Source organism: Pseudorasbora parva, chromosome 8, assembly GCF_024679245.1.
Source record: "Pseudorasbora parva isolate DD20220531a chromosome 8, ASM2467924v1, whole genome shotgun sequence".
Taxonomy (NCBI): Eukaryota; Metazoa; Chordata; class Actinopteri; order Cypriniformes; family Gobionidae; genus Pseudorasbora; species Pseudorasbora parva.
Window position 1 is genome coordinate 29,824,408 of NC_090179.1, and position 23,528 is coordinate 29,847,935.

Genomic DNA, 23,528 nt, shown 5'->3' on the forward strand with positions numbered 1-23,528 from the left:
CAGATGGTTGAGTCAGAATTTGGCATAAACAGAATGAGAACATGGATCCATCATGGCTTGTTATCACTGTGCAGGCTGGTGGTGGTGGTGTAATGGTGTGGGGGATGTTTTCTTGGCACACTTTAGGCCCCTTAGTGCCAATTGGGCATCGTTTAAATGCCACGGCCTACCTGAGCATTGTTTCTGACCATGTCCATCCCTTTATGAACACCATAAAGGGAGGTCAGCCCTTTATGACCTCCTCTGATGGCTACTATCAGCAGGATAATGCACCATGTCACAAAGCTCAAATTATTTCAAATTGGTTTCTTGAACATGACAATGAGTTCACTGTTCTAAAATGGCCCCCACAGTCACCAGATCTCAACCCAATAGAGCATCTTTGAGATGTGATGGAACGGGAGCTTGATGCCTTGGATGTGCATCCCACAAATCTCCATCAACTGCAAGATGCTATCATATTAATATGGGCCAACATTTCTAAAGAATGCTTTCAGCAGTTATGTTAATTCCATGTAGAATTAAGGCAGTTCTGATATATCATATATATATATATATATATATATATATATATATATATATATATATATATATATATATATATATATATATATATATATATATATATATATATATATATATATATTAAACAAAGTTTTACATTTACAATGTATAGGCTTGACAAAGCAAAATTATTCCATGTACCTGTCTATTGTTTTTTTTGCTTGGAATAGCATACTACTCTTGCAGTATGTGTAATGTGTGCAGCATTATACAAATAGAAAGCATTTGTATTACACCAGTATTCCACCCAAACATAGCCGCTGTATATTTTTCACGCTGATGCTCATTAAATGAAAACAGCCTCTGCTTGGATTTTGGGGGGAATGTCTATCATTATGAGAAAAAAATATGGTAAGCTCTGTCATAACGCTCAGTCTTTTACAAAAACAAGTGCACAACAAATTCAGAAAATGATGGGCAGAGGGGAGCTACAATAAGATGGTGAGGTGGCATTCGCATGAACTTTGCTGTCCAGCTGGACCGCACAGCGGAGCTGAAAAAACTGGGCCGGGAAAGCGACAGATGCATTACAACAAATTGAGACAGCGGATATTACTCTCTAGAAAAACAGTGACGTCTTTGTGAAACTAATAAGGTTGTGTGTGAGCACCAGCTGCCATTCCAATCTCTGCTGTTATGCCTGGAATAGTGAACAAAGTGGCCTTCGACTGTCCATCTGTCCATCACAAATCACAGAGCACTCTGTACAAGAGCAGTCCACAGAGAAGTTGACAGTGTTTCAAAAGGTTAAAAGAGCAATATAAAAAGTGTGTATGAGTGACACAAGGTGACGGTCACAAAGGCTCAAAAATGTGGTGTCACTCAGAAACCAGTTTGCTGTTTGACAGCGCTACCCTTCTGCTCTCTCTCTCTCTCTCTCTCTCTCTCTCTCTCTCTCTCTCTCTCTCTCTCTCTCTCTCTCTCTCTCTCTCTCTCTCTCTCTCTCTCTCTCATATTATATATATATATATATATATATATATATATATATATATATATATATATATATATATAGAAATAGGCAAAGATAACAACAGTCAGCCGTCAACTCAAGTTATCCTAAATGGGTGTTTAAAGTTGGAAAGCGATCTAACCGTGCTGTTAGACATAGCTCGAGACAAAACACTCACTTAACTTTGTTTTGGTTGCAGTGTGTGAAAATTAATGGAATTTTTTGTTCTATAACAACAGCCCTATTCGGATGGTAATTGTTTCTCATGTGGATGTCCGTAAAAATACATTTGCTTGGCACCTCAGTGAACAAACTCGCGCATTCGTATGGTGATTTATTCGCGGTGGAGGAGTGTGTTTTGTGAATGTGCTTCTCATCTCATGTAAATAAAATGTCATATGCTTGGAATAATAAGAATTAATTAATGTGTAATTTAATAATAGGAAAATAATATTTCATTATTTAAATCTCCTCTTTGAGAAATAGGAAGATATAAATGCATTATAGTTCAAATGGTTTTCTGTCTAGTATTTGATCTCAAATGGATGTCATTGTTAGCCTGGCAAGTCAGACCCACATCAAGATGTTTGGTCTGGAAACTCACCATTGACGGCTCAATCCGAGGGGCGGGATAAACGATTGTCTTTCAAACTCCCTCTGAACGCGATAGGATAGCGCTACAACCAACCAGAGCAACGAAGGTGAAGCGGAGCTAGTTGACAGATAAACTTTCGCCGTATCCGGTCAGCAAAACTCTGAACACATCTTCCTTTCTTAAGAATGATTTCAGTGCCATTTTTTGTTCTTTTCTTAGAGAAAAGCTGATTCGAAAGACCGTCGTTCGCAAGCTTCTTTGTTTACAAGTAGTACGCAACTCTGCCGTCACACTGCCAACCTGTGCTTGGCAATTCAGCCAATAAAAATACAGGAAACTACAGGTAGCAAGGAAGCAAATGAGCCGTTCAAAGGACAGTGGAGACAGCGGTGTGGAATAAAGGTCAAATATAAGAAAAATATGGCGTAAAAAAAAAAAAAAGTATTAAGACTTAAGTATTAAGAAGTTATACTGCACCCCATAAACACAACACAGCCTAGAAAAAAAATTGATACAAAATGTCATGATAATATAAGATTATCCTGTAAGTTTCAGAGCTGAAAACTTCTTTTAGTCAAAGAAAAGCTTTTATAGACACCAGGCTCAGCAAATGATCGTGAGCTTCATTCTTACGTCATCGCGCTACGAAACACACCTCTACAGAACGTGTAATTCAGTAGCCCCGCCCACCGACTCATAAAGCTGATCGGCTCGCTAGCCCGCAGCAATAAATATTTGGAAGAAGATAGCAAGATACTGTGGAAGAACACAGTTGCTGCATGAGCTTCATTCGGATCCTAATATAAGGAATGTGTGATAATTCATTTATTTTATTATTTATTAGTTCCAGGTCACGTGGGGAAGATCGTACGTCTGTTCTCAATCACTTCATTTCACCGCTGAATCGTTTGTAAACAAGTCTCAAGTGCTGGATTTGCAGACACAATGTTGTGCCTTCTATATTGGATCTGACTGGAATGGTGCAACAAACTTATGTGAGTAAAACGTCTTTTTTATATGTAATAGTACTAGTCCTGGGGCTGTACAAGACCAAAACGTACACCCGTCGGCAGAAATTCTTTCTTGATCTGGGCACGCATGTGTGTGTGTGTGCGTGTGTGTGCGGTTTGCGCTTATATCGACTGATCGTGCGGGTGCGGGTCATGTAATAAAATCGCGGGTGGATGAGAAATAAATCATTGTGTTTGTTTGATAAAGACAAGTTGCAGTTTCCGCTTTCAAAATAATCTCTCTCTCATGTGAACTGAACTGACAGGGGCTAGATATGACAGCGGAGCTGAAGTTCATTAAATACGCAAATCTTAGCCAATCCTAGCCGTGGGCGTTTACTTCCAAGTATCAAGTGCGGCAAGCCCATCAAAACCCTCATTCAGAAGACAGCCGCAAAACCAGTGTAGAAAATAGCTTGTTAGTTATGTTTTTGAATGTGAAAACCACACAAGCGTCATAAACGTCAACAGTATTAAAAAAATAAAAAAGCCAGTTCATGGCACCTTTAACAGATAATATTTGCATGAATACTCGCCAAGACATATATTTCAAAAGGCTGTACTTCTGTATGTCTATATTGTCTTGGGAGTCATTGTGCGCATGTGTCGGATCTGTCAGTCAGCACGAGTAAGATCAGCATGAGTTTGAAAATCACATTTTCACTGTTTCAGACTCAAGCCATAGAGAATTTGTTACAGATATTCACATTGTTAGAATGGAATTTTCATGGAATATTAAAAGAAAAGATTAATAGAAGACTAATAGAAAAGATCTAGGAGGGTACTGTTAACCCCTAACAGTTTTAACAGTACACCTCTCAGAAAACATATAATAAAGATAATTTAGAGGTTTAATTACTATTTGGAGCATTGGGATTGCTAGGCTAGGGCTTAATTAACTCATTTTTGTGAAAACCTCAAATTTGACCAAAATCACCATTTGCCTGTAGCTTGCCTGTGCGTATTCCGACTCATTTTGCCAGCACGAGTCACATTTATCTGTGAATAAAAAGCCTAATTAAATCTGTTCATCATATAAAACAATTATGTCTCTTCAGAAGACTTGAATATGATTTTTTCTTTTTACTTTACTTTCAATGGAGGGTCAGAAATGTCTCAGGTTTCATTAAAATATCTTCATTTGTGTTTCAAAGACGAAAGAAAGTCTCAGGGGTTTGGAACGACATGATAATTGATGACAGAATTGTCCTTTTTGTAGGGAACTATCTCTTTAAATTTCACACCGATGTCCAAATGGCAGATGGCACACCTGCGAGAGACCCCTCTTCACGCCACAATAACAACTCAATCTACATCCAAACCTGCCAATAAAAATCACAGGAGCACGAAAGTGCTAATTAACAATCATTTCATCACAATTGTTTGGGCCGACCCTTCTGGGCGCAATGAAGTCCATGAATGAAATGAAATTTCCTTCCCACACATTTACGATTGGGGAAAAACAATGTGCTTTTAGAGGATTTCTTCACCTTTACATCACATCTGTGTGACCACGGACAGGAAATCTCATTGTGTTCCTGGCAGACAGAGGCGTAAACACGGATAATGGCGAGTTTTACCTCTTGCTGATGGGCTGGTGTGGCTGAGAGTTACTTTACCTGCCTTAGGCCATCTCTGCTGTTCTGCATGATCCGGAGGGCATAGTTCGAGCGCTGGCCTTTACTGTTGAACTCGATGTGGCCTGTTAGACCTTCCAACTCTACCTATCCGGAGAGAGAGAGAGAGAGAGAGAGAGAGAGAGAGAGAGAGAGAGAGAGAGAGAGAGAGAGAGAGAGAGAGAGAGAGAGAGAGAGAGAGAGAGAGAGAGAGAGAGAGAGAGAGAGAGAGAGAGAGAGAGAGAGAAATGTTAACGCCTGGGGGAATCATGCGATCACAGCCACACAAGCCCTCAGTGCTGTATCGATTTATAGCAATACACGGACACCAGAGCTTCTCACTGGAAGCGTTTGCCCAATGCAGGAAGCATATAGATCGCTGTACGTCACGCATAGGATGATGCAGTTATGACAAGCTGATGGTCGTTAATCTTTAATGGCTGAGTAAGACACAGTGTCTCAGTTTCACACAATCTGCTGAAGGCTGCAGTTCTGACGAAGGTTTGTGGGCCGCAGTGGTACAGAGAGCAAAAAACTAAATGATGAATGAGCCTGCAATGGCAGTAGGTGAGATGATTGGCAGCTCGTGGGCTCTCCCTGCGGTTCTTACCATCCTCAGGTAGTTCATCAGACTTGTGCCGTGCTCCCAGATCTTAGAGGACTTGCAGGAGAGCTGAGTGGCTCCTACATTCTGGCTCCGGTTCAGCTCCTGCACGGCTGCCACCACTGTGTGTACTGCATCAAACAGCAGCGCTGACGAAAGCTGGAACACACACACACACACACACACAAACACACACACATACACTTGAGCATAAACACACAGACAGAGAAAACAAAAGAGGAATACAGCCCAACTGTAGGATGCTTGACATATATAGCCTACACTTTATGATCAGTATGTTGTGTTCAGCCATAGAAATATATATATATATATATATATATATATATATATATATATATATATATATATATATATATATATATATATATATATATAAGGTGGAATATGTATTTACATTTATGCATTTGACAGATGATTATATTAGAAGTGACTTACTGGCAAAAACATATCATTTGATGTATGTGAATACAACCCAAGATCTTGGGATCGCTAGTTGACTTACAAGAAAATATACCCCATGGACCATAAAGTAGTATTTAATTAAGAAATATAATATATACAATACAATATAATATAATAGTACAATACCATTAAAAAAATTGGGTCAGAAAGATTTTTTTCTGAGTTTTTGACTTATCAAGGCTGCATTTATTTGATAAAAGTAAAACACAGTAACTCACTAGACACCAATACTATCAAAATGATTATAGAATAACTTTTTCAACATTTTAATATGTTACTCATCTTCCCTGTCACATGATCCTTCAGAAATCCTTCGAACATGATGATTTGCTGCTGATTTGATTTCACGCCCCCTTTTTACCTTGTTTAGCTATTCTTCCTTGTGTATTTATAGTGCTTGTGCTCCACCTGTGTGTTATCAGTTGTTGTACGTTTTTAATGATGTGGTATTATGAGTTCCTTGTTTTTCTTTATAGTTTTGTCATTAAATGTTCCTGCACTTACATTCGCCTCATGCCTGCTCATTCCACACTCTGCGTTATAGAACGACTGATCACACACGGGTGGAACGCAAGCAATTTACATACACAAGGAAGAATAGCTAAACACACAACTGAAGGAAATGCCAAAATGCCTGAAGTCCAGTGTCAAGTACCCACAGTCAGTGATGGTCTGGGGTGCCATGTCAGCTGCTGGTGTTGGTCCACTGTGTTTTATCAAGGGCAGGGTCAGTGCAGCTAGCTATCAGGAGATTTTGGAGCACTTCGTGCTTCCATCTGCTGAAAAGCTTTATGGAGATGAAGATTTGGTTTTTCAGCACGACCTGGCACCTGCTCACAGTGCCAAAACCACCGGTAAATGGTTTACTGACCATGATATTACTGTACTCAATTGGCCTGCCAACTCTCCTGACCTGAACCCCATAGAGAATCTGTGGGATATTGTGAAGAGAAAGTTGAGAGACGCAAGACCCAACACTCTGGATGAGCTTAAGGCCACTATCGAAGCATCCTGGGCCTCCAGAACACCTCAGCAGTGCCACAGGCTGATCGCCTCCATGCCACGCCGCATTGAAGCAGTCATTTCTGAAAAAGGATTCCCGACCAAGTATTGAGTGCATAACTGAACATAATTATTTGACGGTTGACTTTTTTGTTTAAAAAACACTTTTCTTTTATTGGTCGGATGAAATATGCTAATTTTTTTAGATTTTCATTTTTTTCTAATTTTTTGGGTTTTCATGAGCTGTATGCCAAAATCATCAGTATTAAAACAATAAAAGACCTGAAATATTTCAGTTGGTGTGCAATGAATCTAAAATATATGAAAGTTTCATTTTTATCATTACATTATGGAAAATGAACTTTTATCTCACATGCTAATTTTTTGAGAAGGACCTGTATATCTGACGTATTAATAGCTAACAAACTATATTATAATATATAATGATTTCATAAGCAAATACATAATAATATATGTAATAACAATATTAAATATTAAATTATTCATAATTTCTTGTGTATACATTTGAGTGTATATATTTTACTTGAACACAAACTGTATTATTTCAACTATTATTTTGAAATGATGATTGTTTTAAGATGGTGGATATATTTGTGCTATTCAAAGCAGGCAGCAATTCTGAAATTTGAACACATCTGGAAATAACTGAAAGCGAGTAAATTCCTACAACAATGTTTAAATATCTACTGGAAAGATTGGAAGACGAAACAAACAGATTTTTTAAAAATGAAATTAAATGTACAAAAGATAGCATTTAAAGCACATGTGAATAGGGGTCTTTGGGTCGCTGCATATGTTTGGCCATTTAGAATATCATTAGATCATTTGGATGCTTCATCATTGATCATTTTGATACAACCACCCCTTCATTTGCCCCCACAGCCCTTGGAACTGAATTACTGACCACTTTAATTACATCAGATGGTGTGTTAATGTACTGCAGCAAAGTCTGTGGAGTTTCCTTTTCCTCTGACATCATTATGGTGCTAAAGCTTTCTGAAATGAAGATATGTTATGCTGCATTATAGAACAGCAGAGCAGTTTAGGGGAGGTGAGGTTGTGCGTGTTGGGAGGGAAGGATGAATGTGTTTGTGACTAAAATAGCAGTCTGTGTGAATGTCTTTGCCTACATTTCTTCCCTTTCTGAAAAAAAGAGGGGAAAAAATTCACAGTGTGACTATTCTGGTCACATGCAGGGACATGTCCTGGCTGCTCTCATTAGGTGAATGCAGAATGACAATATGTGTGCGCTGCCGACTGAGGCAGATATGCAGGTTCGCTGGTTAATCTCTGCACAGACTAGCCAGTCTAGACTTTAGCTAATGAAGTCCAGGGCTTAAATATCTCTTCGGTTAGTGTCTTCCATATCAAGCGCACTAAGCTAGTTGAGGCTTTGCATTTCTAGGCCAGAATGTAACACAGAGCTGAATCTCACTGTGGGGTTTAGACCTGTTCTCTCTCTCATCTGTCTGCCAGACTACAAACCATCTTCTGATTAATTAAAGATTAGACCTAATTAAATGAAAAATGCAACCAGATCTACTTTCTAAAAGCAGTAGGCATTTATTTTTCAAAAGTCGCCCCCCTGTAGCTTTAATTAGAATACAAAAATGTAAAATGAATTATTACAACTTGCTTGCACATATCAGACGAAGCAATGTGTTACAGTTTGATCTTTGATAACTTTTTTCAGGCTTCCCTGGATGTTTGATGGAGACTGAGATGAGGAATAATACATTATACAGATGTTTTCATTTCCAAAGTGACGGAAATAACTGGGCTGATGTGAACATGCTGGGTGTGTGTATTCCTCAGGGTGAGTGTGTGACTGTGTGTGATGAATTATAGAGCCATAGCCTCGGTTTGAAGGTAAGCAAGAGGACATGGGTAGTAGAATGTACCAAAATAATTAACACAGCATCTTTAAGTTGGAAATAAATGACTTTTTTCAGACTAGATCAGGGGTTGGCAAACTTTGCCATTCCAGGATTCACCTCGACGCGTATAATCTATTTCAAGAGTCACCAAAGTATCTGAGATCAGAAAACAATTGACATAAATATTAATCAAAAGTTTAATATAAAAAAAAGATTTGAAAAACACTCATTCTGAAACTCTGTGAGTGTTGTCGTGGTGCTCTTATGCTTGTTTTGTTTGTACATGTGAACTTTTTACAGACAGTTTCCTAATGTGTTGGTTGCTAGCCAAATGCACACAAAGGAACAAAAACAACGCGCTCTTTATATGTCTTTGACAGACAACAGTGCTGAGTTAAACAGACGAGAGAGATAAATGAACAGACCTGAAACAGCCTTTTGTGACATTCGAATTCTCTGGTGTAAAGTCTCATGCAGAATACAGTGATTGGAGTTAACAAGTTTCTTCTCATTAGTAATGCATCCCGAGTCGCTTAATAATGAAACGAGTTGCTCTGAGACCCTCACTGTTATTACAAGTTGCAAATGCATGCTTCAAAACACGCAGTGGATATTTACAGATATATAAAATACAAATCAAGGCCTATTCGATCTGAAAACCGCACTAAGCAACATCACGATTTCTATTTAATATTGGAATATCTTGCAGCCCTAGACTAAACTGTTTGTGTGTCATTCACTGAAACGCAAATTTAGCTACAGCCAAGTGACTTTGTGCGACCCAACTCTTCCCACTCTGCCACCCACAGTTGTAAAATCCCTGGACTAGATGGGAAGAGAATATTTTTATAAAGGATGTTGTTCCACTTCTAATTTTTCTGTAAAACCCCAAAATGAGAGGATGGAGGTCCAAGCTGCTCTTTTCCATAAAATGACAGTGGAATTATAATACCAAACTCCAAAATGAATTAAAAAAGTATCATAAATGTAGCCCAAAGCAAACATATGGCATTTGTTTTGGTAATTTTTAGAGTTTATAATCAGGGCTTGACATTACCTTATTTTGCTCACCAGCCACTGTGTCTAGGTTTACCAAAATGATTAGCCACATTTTAACTGGCCAAAATTTTGTTGTTGGGAAATATGTTGTTTATATTTGAATGACCAGTGTACACACCCAAATCAATCCATGAACTGTATAACATAACAGGTCATCAGCTAGGCCTATTTAGCTTTGATAAGGTTGTGTGTATACACTGTAAAAAATTATTTAGAAAAAAAAGTTACCTGGTTGCCTTAAAATTTTGAGTTCATTGAAATTAAAATTTTGAGTTACTACAATGAACATTTTTTTGAGATTCGACAACCTTTATTAAAATATTAATAAAAGATTTTGTAAGCATATTGGGTAAATGTGTGTTTTATTTCTGATGATGCAGTGAAACATGCCAAATAGTGCAATTTTCATGATTTATCAAATTTTTTATGTGGTTCAGATACAAAAATATTTTGAGTTCCCTTTCGGGGAACTCGAGCTGCGTCGAAACGCTGTGAGAACGCCTCTGCGTTAATGCGTCGTGAAGCGCCTGTAGAACCATTCCATCGGAAAAAAGATCGATCGTCGGCGTGATGACGTCATCGACCGGAAGCTATAAAACGTCCGTGAAAACAAACAGGAACTAGCTTCTGTGCCTTCAGTAAGCGATCTGTGTGAACCTGTCTGTCTATTTGGTGTTTTTGTCTGTCTATTGAAAGAGTTTTTCCACCCTTTGTTAAATATTCCATATATTTACAAAAAAGAGAAAATAAATAGATAGAGAAATGGCGAGTGAAAGCAGTAACTTTAAGAGGTGTGTTCATCCCTGCCCACGCTACATCACGAGTGGGGATACACACTCTCTTTGTGTTGCCTGCTTGGGAGCGCAGCATGCCCAGGCAGCCCTCGAGGGGGCTGCTTGCGAGCACTGTGAGCGTATGCCACTGAGAACGCTGCGCTCCCGCCGGGCACTCTTCGAGGAGGGTGCCTCGGCTCGTGTTCCCCGCGGCTCTGGTCCCGCTGCTGCCGAGGCAGAGCGGAGGCTGCAGTCGTGGGGTTCACAATTGGATGTTGCGGAGGGGTTTGAGACGGGCGCTGCCTTATCTCTGCCCTCACCCGCTCTATCCAGCGGTTCTTCTCGGGGCTTGGAAGCACGCATTGCGGTTTCTTCCCCCCCGAGAGAGCCGCCGGTGCTCCAACTATCCAGCTCCGAGGAGGTGGACGTTGAGAGCATCGCGACTGAAGATTCGCCACTTCAGTCCCCTGCGAGTGATGAGCTCGTTGAGGTTCTAACGCGAGCCGTGGCCAGATTAAATATTGACTGGCCCGTAGAGAGATCTGAGGCAGGAAAGAGACGATCTAGTAAATTAGATGAAAGATTCCTGCCCGCTCGCGCTTCAGAACCTCAGCGGCGGGGCCTGCCATTCTTCCATGATTTGCACACCGAGGTGGCAACATCATGGAGGAGACCGGCATCATACCGTGTGTTCAGCCCTCAGACTTCGGTCTATAGCAACATCATGGGGCTGAAGCACTACGGTTATGGGGCGATGCCAAAGGTAGAAGAGACGCTTGCGAGCCATCTCTCGCCTTCCTCGGCATCGTCCCTAAAGGCCCCGACTTTGCCCACCAGACCATTGAAAACAACGTCGGCACTGGTGGGCAAAGCGTACTCGGCGGCAGGTCAGGCTGCTGCATGCCTACACACCATGGCAATTATGCAGGCTTATCAGGCTGACCTGCTCAGGGATCTAGATGGACGCGATGAAGTGGGGGGTGACGTCATAAATGAGCTTAGAACAGCAGCCGATCTAACTCTCCGGGCCACCAAAGAGACGGCCAGATGTGTTGGCCGCTCGATGGCAGCATTGGTGGCTACGGAGAGACATTTATGGCTCAACCCCACCGAAATCAAAGAGAGGGAGAAGAGCTTTCTGCTCGACGCGCCGCTGTCTCCTGGTGGCCTCTTCGGTGACGCAGTACACACTGTCACCGAGAGGTTCCAGGAGTCAAAGAAACAAGCTGCGGCGCTAAAGCAGTTTCTCCCTCTCCGAGTCCAGGTCCCTGGGGCTGCCGCTGACATCAGGCAGCCCAAGCCGAGTACGAGCTTAGCTCACAGGGCACAACAAAAGCAGAGCGACGCCGCTCGGGCTCCCCCTCAGCGTGGGGACGAGGGGCGGCGCTCTCAGGCGAGGCCTTCGAGGGGCAGGGCTGATCTGCGGACAGTCCTGATCGCCAAGAAGGCCTCGTCGAAGCGTTCCTGACGCCAGAAGCGTCAGGACGCTGAGGGTGGTTCCCCCCGTAGGGAAACGGTGTCTACCCCTGCCAACGGTACCCGTTTCCCTGCGGCACCCTCGGGGGGCCGCGCTGCCAACCCCGCCGCAATGCCGGGGCGCAGTCGGTCTCCGCGGGCCACCCGAGGGTGGTCCGCACCCCCTTCGAGGGGTCCCCGAGCAGTCAAGTCAGTCGTTCCCTGCCGGTCCGCCGCTTCAGGGCACTGCATTTGTTGCTCGAAGAACACCAGAGGCCAGCCTCGAGAGGCTGGTTCCCTTAGTAGATTTTCTAGACGAATGGAAACGTCTATCAAATATATCTCATTGGGTCCTGCAGATAGTAGAAAGGGGGTACGCCATTCAATTCAGAAGTCGGCCACCTCCTTTGGGTTGGGTTGAGGCTGAACGCCAAGAAGAGTGTGCTTTCTCCGGCTCAGAGAACCACTTTTCTAGGTGTGAACTGGGACTCGATAATTATGCGGGCGCAATTATCGCCAACACGCATAGCGTCGATCCTGGCAGCCGCCAAAGAACAGAAGCTAGGCCGAGCCGTCACTGTGAAACAGTTCCAGAAACTGTTAGGTCTCATGGCAGCAGCGTCCAACGTGATACCTCTTGGCCTACTGTACATGAGGCCACTGCAGTGGTGGCTCAAAACACAAGGGTTCTCCCCGAGGGGAAATCCGCTCCGCACGATCAAAGTCACGCGGCGATGCCTACGTGCTCTGGTCATGTGGAAAAACCCGGGGTTTTTATCTCAGGGTCCCGTGTTGGGGGCTCATGTTCGTCGCGTAACGCTAACGACAGACGCCTCCCTCACGGGCTGGGGGGCGACCATGAGTGGTCGCTCATCCCAGGGTCTATGGCAGGAACATCAGCGGCACTGGCACATAAATCGGCTAGAGATGCTCGCAGTGTTTCTTGCATTGAAACAGTTCCTGCCCGACCTCAGGGGCCACCACGTACTAGTCAGAACAGACAACACGTCCGTGGTGGCCTATATAAATCACCAGGGGGGTCTGAGGTCTCGTCCGTTGGACAAATTGGCACATCGGATCCTCCTGTGGGCCCAAGGGAAATTGCTGTCAATCAGGGCAGTATATATCCCGGGGGCCCTAAACCAGGAAGCAGACAGCCTGTCGAGACAGGGGCCGAGGCCCGGGGAATGGAGACTCCACCCAGAGGTGGTGGAGCTCCTATGGAAGGTTTATGGGAAAGCAGAGATAGACCTGTTCGCTTCGGCGGAGAACTCTCACTGCCCGCGGTGGTTTTCTCTGACCCATCCGGCCCCGCTGGGGCTGGATGCCATGGTACAGGAGTGGCCGAGGCTGCCTCTGTACGCCTTCCCCCCGATTGTCCTGCTTCCAGGAGTTCTGGAGAGGGTACGCCGGGACGGGGCCCAGGTACTTCTAGTGGCCCCGAACTGGCCGACCCGAGTATGGTTTTCGGACCTGATATCTCTCCTGGAAGGCTCTCCGATGGAGATTCCGACCAGGAGGGATCTACTCTCTCAGGCGGGCGGGAGATTCCTGCACCCACGCCCGGAGATGTGGAAACTGTGGGCCTGGCCTCTGAGGGGGCTAGGCTCATAGAGGAGGGTCTCTCGGCCGAGGTCGTAGAGACCATCCTTCACTCCAGAGCTCCGTCCACGAGGAAGCTGTACGCTTTGAAATGGAGACTTTTCTCAGCATGGTGCAGAGAACGCCAGTGGGATCCAGTTAACTGCCCGGTTGGTACAGTGCTGGAGTTCCTGCAGGAGAGGTTCTCTGCAGGGTTGACCCCCTCCACACTTAAGGTGTACGTGGCGGCCTTGGGTGCTGTCCACGTCCCTTGCAGTGGAGTGTCTTTGGGAAGACACCCTCTAATTACACGCTTCCTTCGTGGCACATTAAGGTTGAGGCCAGTTATGCACTCGAGGGTCCCGGCATGGGACTTGGCCATTGTTTTGAGGGGCTTGTCTGGACCTCCGTTCGAACCTCTGGAGGAGGTTTCGGATAAGTTCCTCACCCTGAAAACTATCTTCCTTTTGGCCATTTCATCTCTTAAAAGGATAGGAGATATTCAGTCCCTGTCAGTAGGGCCCTCATGTCTAGAGTTCGCGCCTGGGATGGTGAAAGCATTTCTGCATCCCAGGCCGGGTTATGTCCCCAAGGTTCCTACGAGCCCACGGGGCCCCATCACTCTACAAGCCTTCTGTCCTCCTCCATTCTTGACGTCAGACCAGGAAAGATTAAATCTGCTGTGTCCGGTGAGGGCACTGGATACTTACATCCACAGAGCTGCCCTGTGGAGAAAAACTGAACAATTGTTTGTTTGCTTCGGACCCCCTAAGAAGGGGGCTCCTGTATCCAAGCAGAGGATGAGCAAGTGGGTGGTCGAGGCCATTTCACTTGCTTATGAAGCTACCGGGCAGCCATCTCCTTTGGCTGTCCGGGCACATTCAACCAGGGGTATGGCTGCTTCTAAAGCACTTTTGTCGGGGGCTTCCCTCCATGATATATGTAACGCGGCCGGATGGTCGTCTCCTTCTACCTTCGTCAGGTTCTACGAGCTAGACCTGGCATCTACAGTAGGGGCACAGGTTCTCTCGTAACCGTGTGCGCTTCGGCTTCACACATACGAGACACTTGGTCCTATGGCGATGTGGGTATAAGCGTTCTCACAGCGTTTCGACGCAGCTCGAGTTCCCCGAAAGGGAACGTCTCAGGTTACGTATGTAACCCTAGTTCCCTGAGGGAACGAGACGCTGCGTCGCTCTGCCATACTCCCGGCGTGTCCGTGATCACTTACTTCAGGCTTTATCAGAAGTTAGTTCCTGTTTGTTTTCACGGACGTTTTATAGCTTCCGGTCGATGACGTCATCACGCCGACGATCGATCTTTTTTCCGATGGAATGGTTCTACAGGCGCTTCACGACGCATTAACGCAGAGGCGTTCTCACAGCGTTTCGACGCAGTGTCTCGTTCCCTCAGGGAACTAGGGTTACATACGTAACCTGAGACGTTTCTACTTATTAAACACATTTCCTTCATTGTATCAACTCACATTTTTAATTTCAATAAACTCAAAAATTTAAGGCAACCAGGTTACTTACTTTTTTAAGTTAAACCAACAAAAAAAACATTTTTTTTTTTTTTTTTTTTTTTTTTTACAGTGTAGCCAAGTACACACTGTGCGATTTTGGCCATCTAAGACACATTTAGCAAGTCTGACAAGAAACAATAATAAAGGACTATTATAAATCACACATTGGAACCTGGCTTAAGTTTTTTTGGTGTAAATATAATTTATTCTCAAAAATTATTCTCATCAGTGTTCTATCAGCTATATCATATTTAAATCTAGCATATTTTGTGTATATGCCCATACAGCCTAGTGAAATACATATTCATATTTTTATGGATCAAATTATTTTTTTAAAATATAGAAAATCTTAAAGGTGTGAATCCTACCTGACACGTAGATGAATGCTTAACAGTTGGTTTTATGACTGTAAGTCATTCTCTTCAAATGCTATTGAAGTTAGAAATGTGTATACCGATGGCGTGTGTAACTTTAGAGACAATCCATAATTTTGCGAATATACGTACTGCTGTGATTTTTCTTTGAAACTATTTTTGCTGCAGAAATAGAACAAAAACAGTCGATCACTGTATGATGAATGAATCTCATACGTACATCTCTGCTTTGTTGTTCATGATGAGAGAACAAAACTCTGGCGTTTCAGCGATGAATAATCTGAATGCCTCTGATTATTAGACATTGTATTCATAAACTCAACAGAATCACATGTAGGGCTGCCGCTATCGATTAGTTTTGTAATCGATTAATCTAGCACTTAATCGACCGATTAATCGGATAATAATTACTTTTCCTTTATTAAAAAGCAATACTAAATATAAGAGAAAATACGACAGGTATCTTGAAATTTACATTTAATTTGTTTTCTTTTCAGAAAATTAAGTTTTATTGCTGAAATTGCATACAATAATAATTGTGAAACTAAATAATTTTAATGAATACAATTGCCATTATAAAAAAATCAATTTAAAATTACTATAAAAAGGTAAGCATGGTTCAATCTAAAACTAAACCTACAACCAATAAACCAAAATAACAGTAATATAAATAACAATAATGCCTAAACTTTATTATGTTGTGCAACTTAACTTTCATGTTTCAGCTCAGGGATGACATGAGCCTTTACTGTCTTCTGAAAGCTTTGTGATTTTTGTAAAAATCCAAAAATATAGGACAGGAAGAAAACTTGAAATAAGAACACGAGTAGAGATGGGCATACTAGAGATGCGTGGATCAGCTCTAAGTAACTATACATATGATTAAAGTGTGATATTTAAATTACACAAATTAATGAAAGCACGCAACTCAAAGCACGAGTGCTATACATCATCTTACACGCACACACACACACACGCACACACACACAAACACACACACGTTAACAGCTTGTTCTGATGTTTGTTGCGCTTAGCGTTGAGAACATTTTAATGGTGTATTTTCGAAGATATTATCAAGTATATATAAAGTCTCATTAAAGATTGCACACACATCATAATGACAGTGATCCATGTGCAAAGCTGCAAACTCCATCGCGTTCATGTGTTTGAAGTTGATCGTATCTCCTCGCTGACGTGCCGAACTGCCGCAAATGAAACTTAAATGTTCAGCGTCGCATACTGAAGCTTAACGCACAGTTGTCCTCATTTAAATATAGCGAGATTAAATTATATTACCAGTGTTGATGACACTCTCTTTCATCTCGACATGAGCTGAAAACGAAAGTTAAAGAACGACACGCATTCATTGCGTTTTACAGTGAAACGAGAGTTCTGCGTCTTTATTAAAATCAACACATTAATGATTTCTCTCATCCACCCCATATTTTTGGGATGTTTACCCACCTGAACCGCAGATATAACCGCAATCTGCGCATACTCCGAGTCCTTACACCAAAAAATGTCTTTCTGCAGCATCCATATGTAGTTAAATGGACTAAACTAAGCATCATGATTTTGCATCGAGGATTTTTTTTAAATCGAATAACTTGAGTTACTCGATGAATCGTTTGAGCCGTAATCACATGTGATTGGTTATAATGCACATGCAAGATTATAACAGATGCCTTTTGAGAAGACTACAGTAAAATTCAACCCACCAAATTGGCTAGTGAGAGTGGTTGTGGTACACGCCACACCTGAAATCCCCCTGCAAATGGTGGGTTGGCGGGTGTTAATGTCAAGCCCTGTTTATAATGACAAACCATCTAATTATATCATACGGAAATAGGCTGCTTGGACACTCCACCAAAGAAAGAAATTAAGAAAACGAAAAGAAGATTTCATTTTTAGGTGAACTACCCTTTAAATTGATTTATCCAAGCATATTCAAAAGCTTCTTTAACTGAGAGTTCCTATGCCTTACGGGTGTTCCTGCAAAGGGAGCATGATCACAGTTCTCCTGCCAGGATCGATTGAGGCTGAGGAGGAAGTCCTGAAAGAAGGGATGCGTCCTGTTGAAGACTGAAAACCCGATGATGTTGACTCGTTGATCAGCTAAATCGTCCAATTGTAGCAGAGAGAATTCCTGCAAGGGAAGAGAAAATGTTCAAGTTAATTCACCAACATGAGTGCTTCTTATCAAATTGCCAAGCTCAGGTCCCCTGTCGAATCTAAACAACCTAACGATGCCCATAGGAAGTAAAACAATATCGTCAGGCTCATTAACAAGCACTGAGGTAATTCTGCCAATTCCTGGGACAAGTAATTCAATTCAGCAAAAGTTAATGCTTAGGAGAGCAAATCCCAGCAGCCATTGTGCTTCAGATCCCATGAGGGCCACTTTGGAGATGTGCGAAAGTGGGTGAGAAAAGGTCCGCACTGTTGTCATTCTGCGTCCCGGCGCATGCAGTACATCAGATGAAGGTTAACAGAGATGTCCCACAGTTCCTGCTGACAGTATTACAGTCTATGCCACCATTATAGGCTCAAGGGACACTGGTGATGTCATGAGGGGACCCATGAAACAGATAATATGAGATGAGAAGAGACTAGATTAGATATTAGAGTAAAAATAATAAAATAAAATGAGATGTCACTACATAAGAAGAGACAGGATGAACTGAAACTAGATGACAAAGATGACGAGACTAGATGAGAAGAGATGAGGTTAGATGAAACGAGATGAGATCAGATGAGACTAGATGACTGAAAGAAGAAGACAAAATGAGAAAACATGAGATGAAACTATATGAGGAGAAAGGGTGAATTGAGACTGGAAAACAAAAAAGAGAAAGAAATTCCTTGGGACTAGATGGGATGAGACATAATGCAGTGAGCCTAACAGAAGAGAAAATGAAATGAGAAAATATAAAACGAAATGAGATGAGAGGAGACTAGATAAGAGGAGAAAATATGAACTGGGAGGACTACATGAGATAAAATGAGATGAAACAAGACAAGATGAGACTGAATGAACAGACATGCTAAGAAGGGAGGAATTTGGTTTTATGTCCACTAAAGCATTTTTTTCCCACACGTCTGGCTGGTGTTTTCAATAGTAGGGCTGGGAATCGATTCCATAAAGAATCGATTCCTCGATTCCAAGGCGTTGGGAATCGAGAGTCGATTCCAACGTTTGGAATCGATTCCATCGTGGGGAATCGACTCCTTTTTATTCACTTGTCTCTCGCTTACTAATAATGATTGGAAGTCTATTTAATTTTTGCAAACGGTTCTTTTGAACAGTTAGTTTCAAATAACGAGTTAAAAATAAAGCAATTCAGCGTCATTGCGTGATGACGTCACTAGAACGGAATTCTAACTACTTATGGCATGAAACGTTCAAATCAAGCCATATGTGAACGCATATCGCTGATTATTACTATACCTTTCATTCACTTAGTTTAATAGTGTTTATTGTCATTGTTTCCTTCTGTGATCCTGCATGTGGACAAGTTTGCTACATTTTGCACACAAAAACTCCATAATTTTAAATGAAATGGTTCTGTTGTCCACACCGGTAGGTTTTGAGCGCTGCTTACAGATGCAGATGTGAGGGTCTTATTTTAATTTTCTATTTTCTTTTATTTTCTTTAATCCATTGAAAATGGAAAGAAAATGCGCCTAGAGTAACTTAAAGCTTAATGACCGAGTCTAATGTTGCTATAGTAAGGAACGCAACTTGCGCGCGCATCTGATTGACAAATAAACTGCGCACTCTTATATTATTGTTTTTGTTAATATTGTGGTTTTTTTGCCTCGTACATTCTGTGCAAAAGCACTTATTTGAACGTAGTCATTTAACTTAACTGTTTACATGCATTTTAGACATGTCATGTAGTTTTAAACATGCAATAAATGCACATCCATGAATAATGTGCTATCCTTTTTATTTATTAGGCTAAATCGCATTTACTTCTGGGCTATATGGGCCATTTCAAGAGAATCCATCATTTAAAATTCATCAGAGTTATGGAAATGTATCATCATTTTACAAATAAAGTTTCGGAGAAGGATACTTTCTACATCCTTGTATCCTGCGGTCACTCCGGAACTAGGTTCCTCCATTGATTTTGTTAAAAAAAGAAGAATCGAAAGGGAATCGAAAACAACAGTGCGGAATCGTTTCTTGGAATCGACTCCTTTGATTCCGGAAACAGGAATTGGAATCGGGAATCGACCAGCCCTATTCAATAGTTTTTGCTGGTCGCAGAGAGTTGAAGAATGTTCGACTTTGAGTAAAACGCAGCGCTTGTCACTTTTCACAGCCGTCCAATCACAGTGGAGGAGGGGTGGGGCAAATACCACACCGACCAACTGCCATATTCTGCTTGTACAATGTCAACAGATGAAAAAACAAGCAGAACTAAATTTAAAACAAGAGCCAGAGCAAAATACTTTCGATTATATCTGTGTTTTATATAGAATTGATAATGACTCAATATAACTCTGATACTAGTAACACTTTTGTTGTTATTCCGTATCATAACAAGCAAAGAGTCTTAACTGGGAAAAAGCTGCACTGCCAAACCGCTCTCAAGCACACACAGCTAGGTGTTTTCAGCTGGCTAAAAACGCTTTGTTGGAAACGAGGCCTAAATGAAGAAAAAAAAGAAAGAAGAGAGACTACATGAGAAATGTTACAGCATGAACTTCACTAGAAAACTACAGGAGATAAGAAAACTAACTGTAATGTGAAAAGATGAAATGAGATTAGATTAGATGAGAAGTGAAAGGATAAACTGAGACTAGACAACAAAAAAAGAAGAGAGACCACATGAGAAACGTGACCGTTTCTTCTACACTAGAAGACCATAGGAGATAAGACTAACTGCAATGGGAAAAGATGAGATAAAACGAGACTAGTAGAGAAGAGAACGGATAAACTGAGACAAAACAAAGAAGAGATGACACTATGTGGGAAGACTAAATGAAATTAAATAAGACTAGATGACAAGACAGAATGGACTGAGACTAGATGACAGATGAAAAGAGATCAGATGAGAAGAGAAAGGATAAACTGAGACTAAACAACAAAGAATGAAGATTAGATGAGAAATTGGTAGATGAAACGAGAAGAGACTCCATCAATGAAAAGACTATATGACAATGAGGTGAGACTAGATAAGGTGAGACAAGAGCAACTGAAACTAGATAAAATGAAATGATACTAGATGAAAAGAGGCAGGATGAACAGCACAGAAGACAGACGAAGATATGGTAGAAAACAGCTCCACGTGAGAAGATACAAGAGCAGAGACTGGTGACAGAACATGATGAGAAGATACTAGATAACAAGATACGACAGATGAGAAGAGCCATGATGAGATCAAACTTAAAGAAAATAGAAGTGAAACTCCATGAGAAGACACAGGATGACTTGCGACTTGAAGACAAAGAAGAGAATGAGACGAGACTAAATGGGAATAAATAAAAAAACATGAAATGAGACTGAGAAAGAATGATAAATAGTAAAAACAGAGCAGGAAACTGTGTGTGCAGGAGGGATCAGGGAAGGTGAGCGAATGAGCCCGACACACAATAGCAAATCCCCAGCCTTATAAAGGAACATGCGGCAAGACTGGAGCACCTCAGATCAAAGACAACACAATCTTGCCCTCTCATTACAAACACAAAGCCAGATGAGGACAGACGCCCGGGCCACGGGTAGCGCACACCGCATTGGATTAAAGCCTCTGCCGAGAGGACAGGAAGAAAAGGAGGGAGCGCAGTGTCATGGGAGTGCAGAGACAAAAATGCACTGCGGAGCTTCAGGAGACATTTGTTTCAGAGGAAACTCGGGGGAGAAAGACCGCCGAATCTTCTTGTAGAGAACAGAGGCTCCTTTTTTTCTCATTTTGCAGGTGGCACGGCCTCTCTGAATCACTAAAGGATGACCATGTCTGCTTTTGATTTGAATAAAGGGCCCGTCTCCTGCTCTGATGGCAACCGCAATACTGAAAAACCCCGTCCAAACATGCTCACAGATGCAAGACGACATAAGCGGCATAATCAAAGTATGTAAATATAACACCTCCAGTGCAAAAACTTTTATTTAAAACTCTCACACTCACAACAACGTGTCAAACATTAAACTTAATTTTAAAAAAACAAAGTGAACAATATAATACATTTCATTACCAAGCGATTTTTAAGACGTATTTAATTTATTAAATGCCACAAGCTACAATCTGTTGCGGGTGTAAACCACAAAATAAATAAAAACTAAACATCAGAGTCAGGCTGCTGTCAAATCATAATGTCGCTTTGCAAATGAGCCTTTATTGTAAATGGGCTCATATTGATTAGCATATAAGAGTGTGTGAACAGTTGACCCTTCCTCCATCTGCACTCCCTGGTGCAGTCTGACAAGCCCAATGGGAACGGACCTGTAATTACTCTCCGAGCGCATGTTAATACTTCATTAAAACAGAGACAGTGTAAATGAGCCAGTTATTAACTGTGGCGCACTTTGGGACACTCATACACGACACGGAAGGTCATCGAATTTCCCGCAGCATAAGTGGACTGTGTGCATGTGGGATTGAACCGACACTTCCGCATTTACTAAAAAACATTCATTTGCTTGCGCAGTCTGTTTTATCGCCTAATTCACTAAAGATATTATGCAAATGAGATAACAGCACAAGCACATTATGGATCCAATTTACGGGTTGTAGTGTTGTTATACTTAACTAAAACTATGAAAAGTGTTAATTGAAATAAAGCTGTGTGTCAGCTGGTGAAAAATGTTAAATAAAAAAATTTCTATTGGAAATGTTCCCTTGGACACTAACTGAAATAAAAATATTAAATAGAGATATTATAAAAACCCAAAACTAATACAAATGACAAAAGCACATAATATACATAAATGTATTGCATATTAAAGGTAAAATTATTGATAAATATTATAATAGTACTGTAAATAATACTAAAATAGCACTGGGCATGTCAGTATCAGAATAGACTGTTATGAGATAAGACAGTTGAGGTCTTTTTATTGACTTTGCGATTCACGAACAATATACGTTATTTTAATAAACCATTCAAAAGACTCACAATCTGATGAATCCTTCACTGAATGAACTCAGCGACTCGATCGCGGCTACTAAACATCTGATACACTCACTAAAAATTTCAATCAATAATGATATTCATATTATACATCATTATCTAGAACAAAAAAAACTTAAAATGTATTTATTAGTAAAGCTGTTTAATTTCATTAAATGTAATTGAGAAATAAAATAAAATATTAAAACAAATCAACAAATTTCAGATCTACAATTATTGTCATAAGGAACATTAGTTTTACAGCAGGATTTTTTTTTTTTAACTTCTGCTGTCCCATTTATTTCAAATGCTGCCACAAAAAAAAGATTTCATTTTAATAGCATACTAAACATGCAAATATGGTGACTAAAGCATAATCTATAAGAGCCGAATTTAAAGGAGGTTGATAATAACTTAATTTAAATACTCACAGCGCAGCGCTATTTCAGTACACTTAATGTGCATTGGGTCATTTAAAAAAAAAAGAAGCTGTTGCAGAGCACCGAACACACTTGCCAATCAGCAGTAAGGGGCGTATACACTCATGATGGGGGAGGAGCGAGAGCTCAGAATTAGCAATGAGTTAGTGAACAATACAAATGTGCACACAAACAGTTTTTTAACTGTTTGACCAGTGTAGAAAAAGGAGCATCTAGGAGACAGTTGGGGCCCCTGGGACAGCAGCTGCTCCTGATCTCTGGCAGGATGACAGAAGAGAGAGGAAAAGAGAGGAGAAGAAAGAGAGAGATATGGAGAGAAAGAGGATAGCAAGGGAAGAGACTGGATAGAGGAGAGAGAAGAGAGGTGAGGTGCTGACAGGCTGGCGATGAGCCCCATGACACAGCCTATCACCTGAAGATCAATCAGAAAACCAGAACCTCGGCCAGCTTGCCGCTTCACAGCTGGCAGGCTCTCTCTCTT

The 23,528-nt window shown here is 41.4% G+C and overlaps 1 protein-coding gene across 4 annotated transcripts in view; it reads right to left on the bottom strand.

The window, feature by feature from the left end:
- Positions 1–23,528, bottom strand: part of grik4 (glutamate receptor, ionotropic, kainate 4) — a 464,566-nt gene that overhangs the window by 63,237 nt on the left and 377,801 nt on the right. For all 4 annotated transcript variants that reach the window (XM_067450733.1, XM_067450732.1, XM_067450734.1 and 1 more), the window contains 3 exons: positions 17,476–17,637; positions 5,348–5,500; positions 4,741–4,845 (listed from right to left, as the gene is read on the bottom strand). In XM_067450733.1, the coding sequence (XP_067306834.1) occupies positions 4,741–4,845; positions 5,348–5,500; positions 17,476–17,637 (420 nt within the window). The remainder of the gene's footprint in view (positions 1–4,740; positions 4,846–5,347; positions 5,501–17,475; positions 17,638–23,528) is intronic.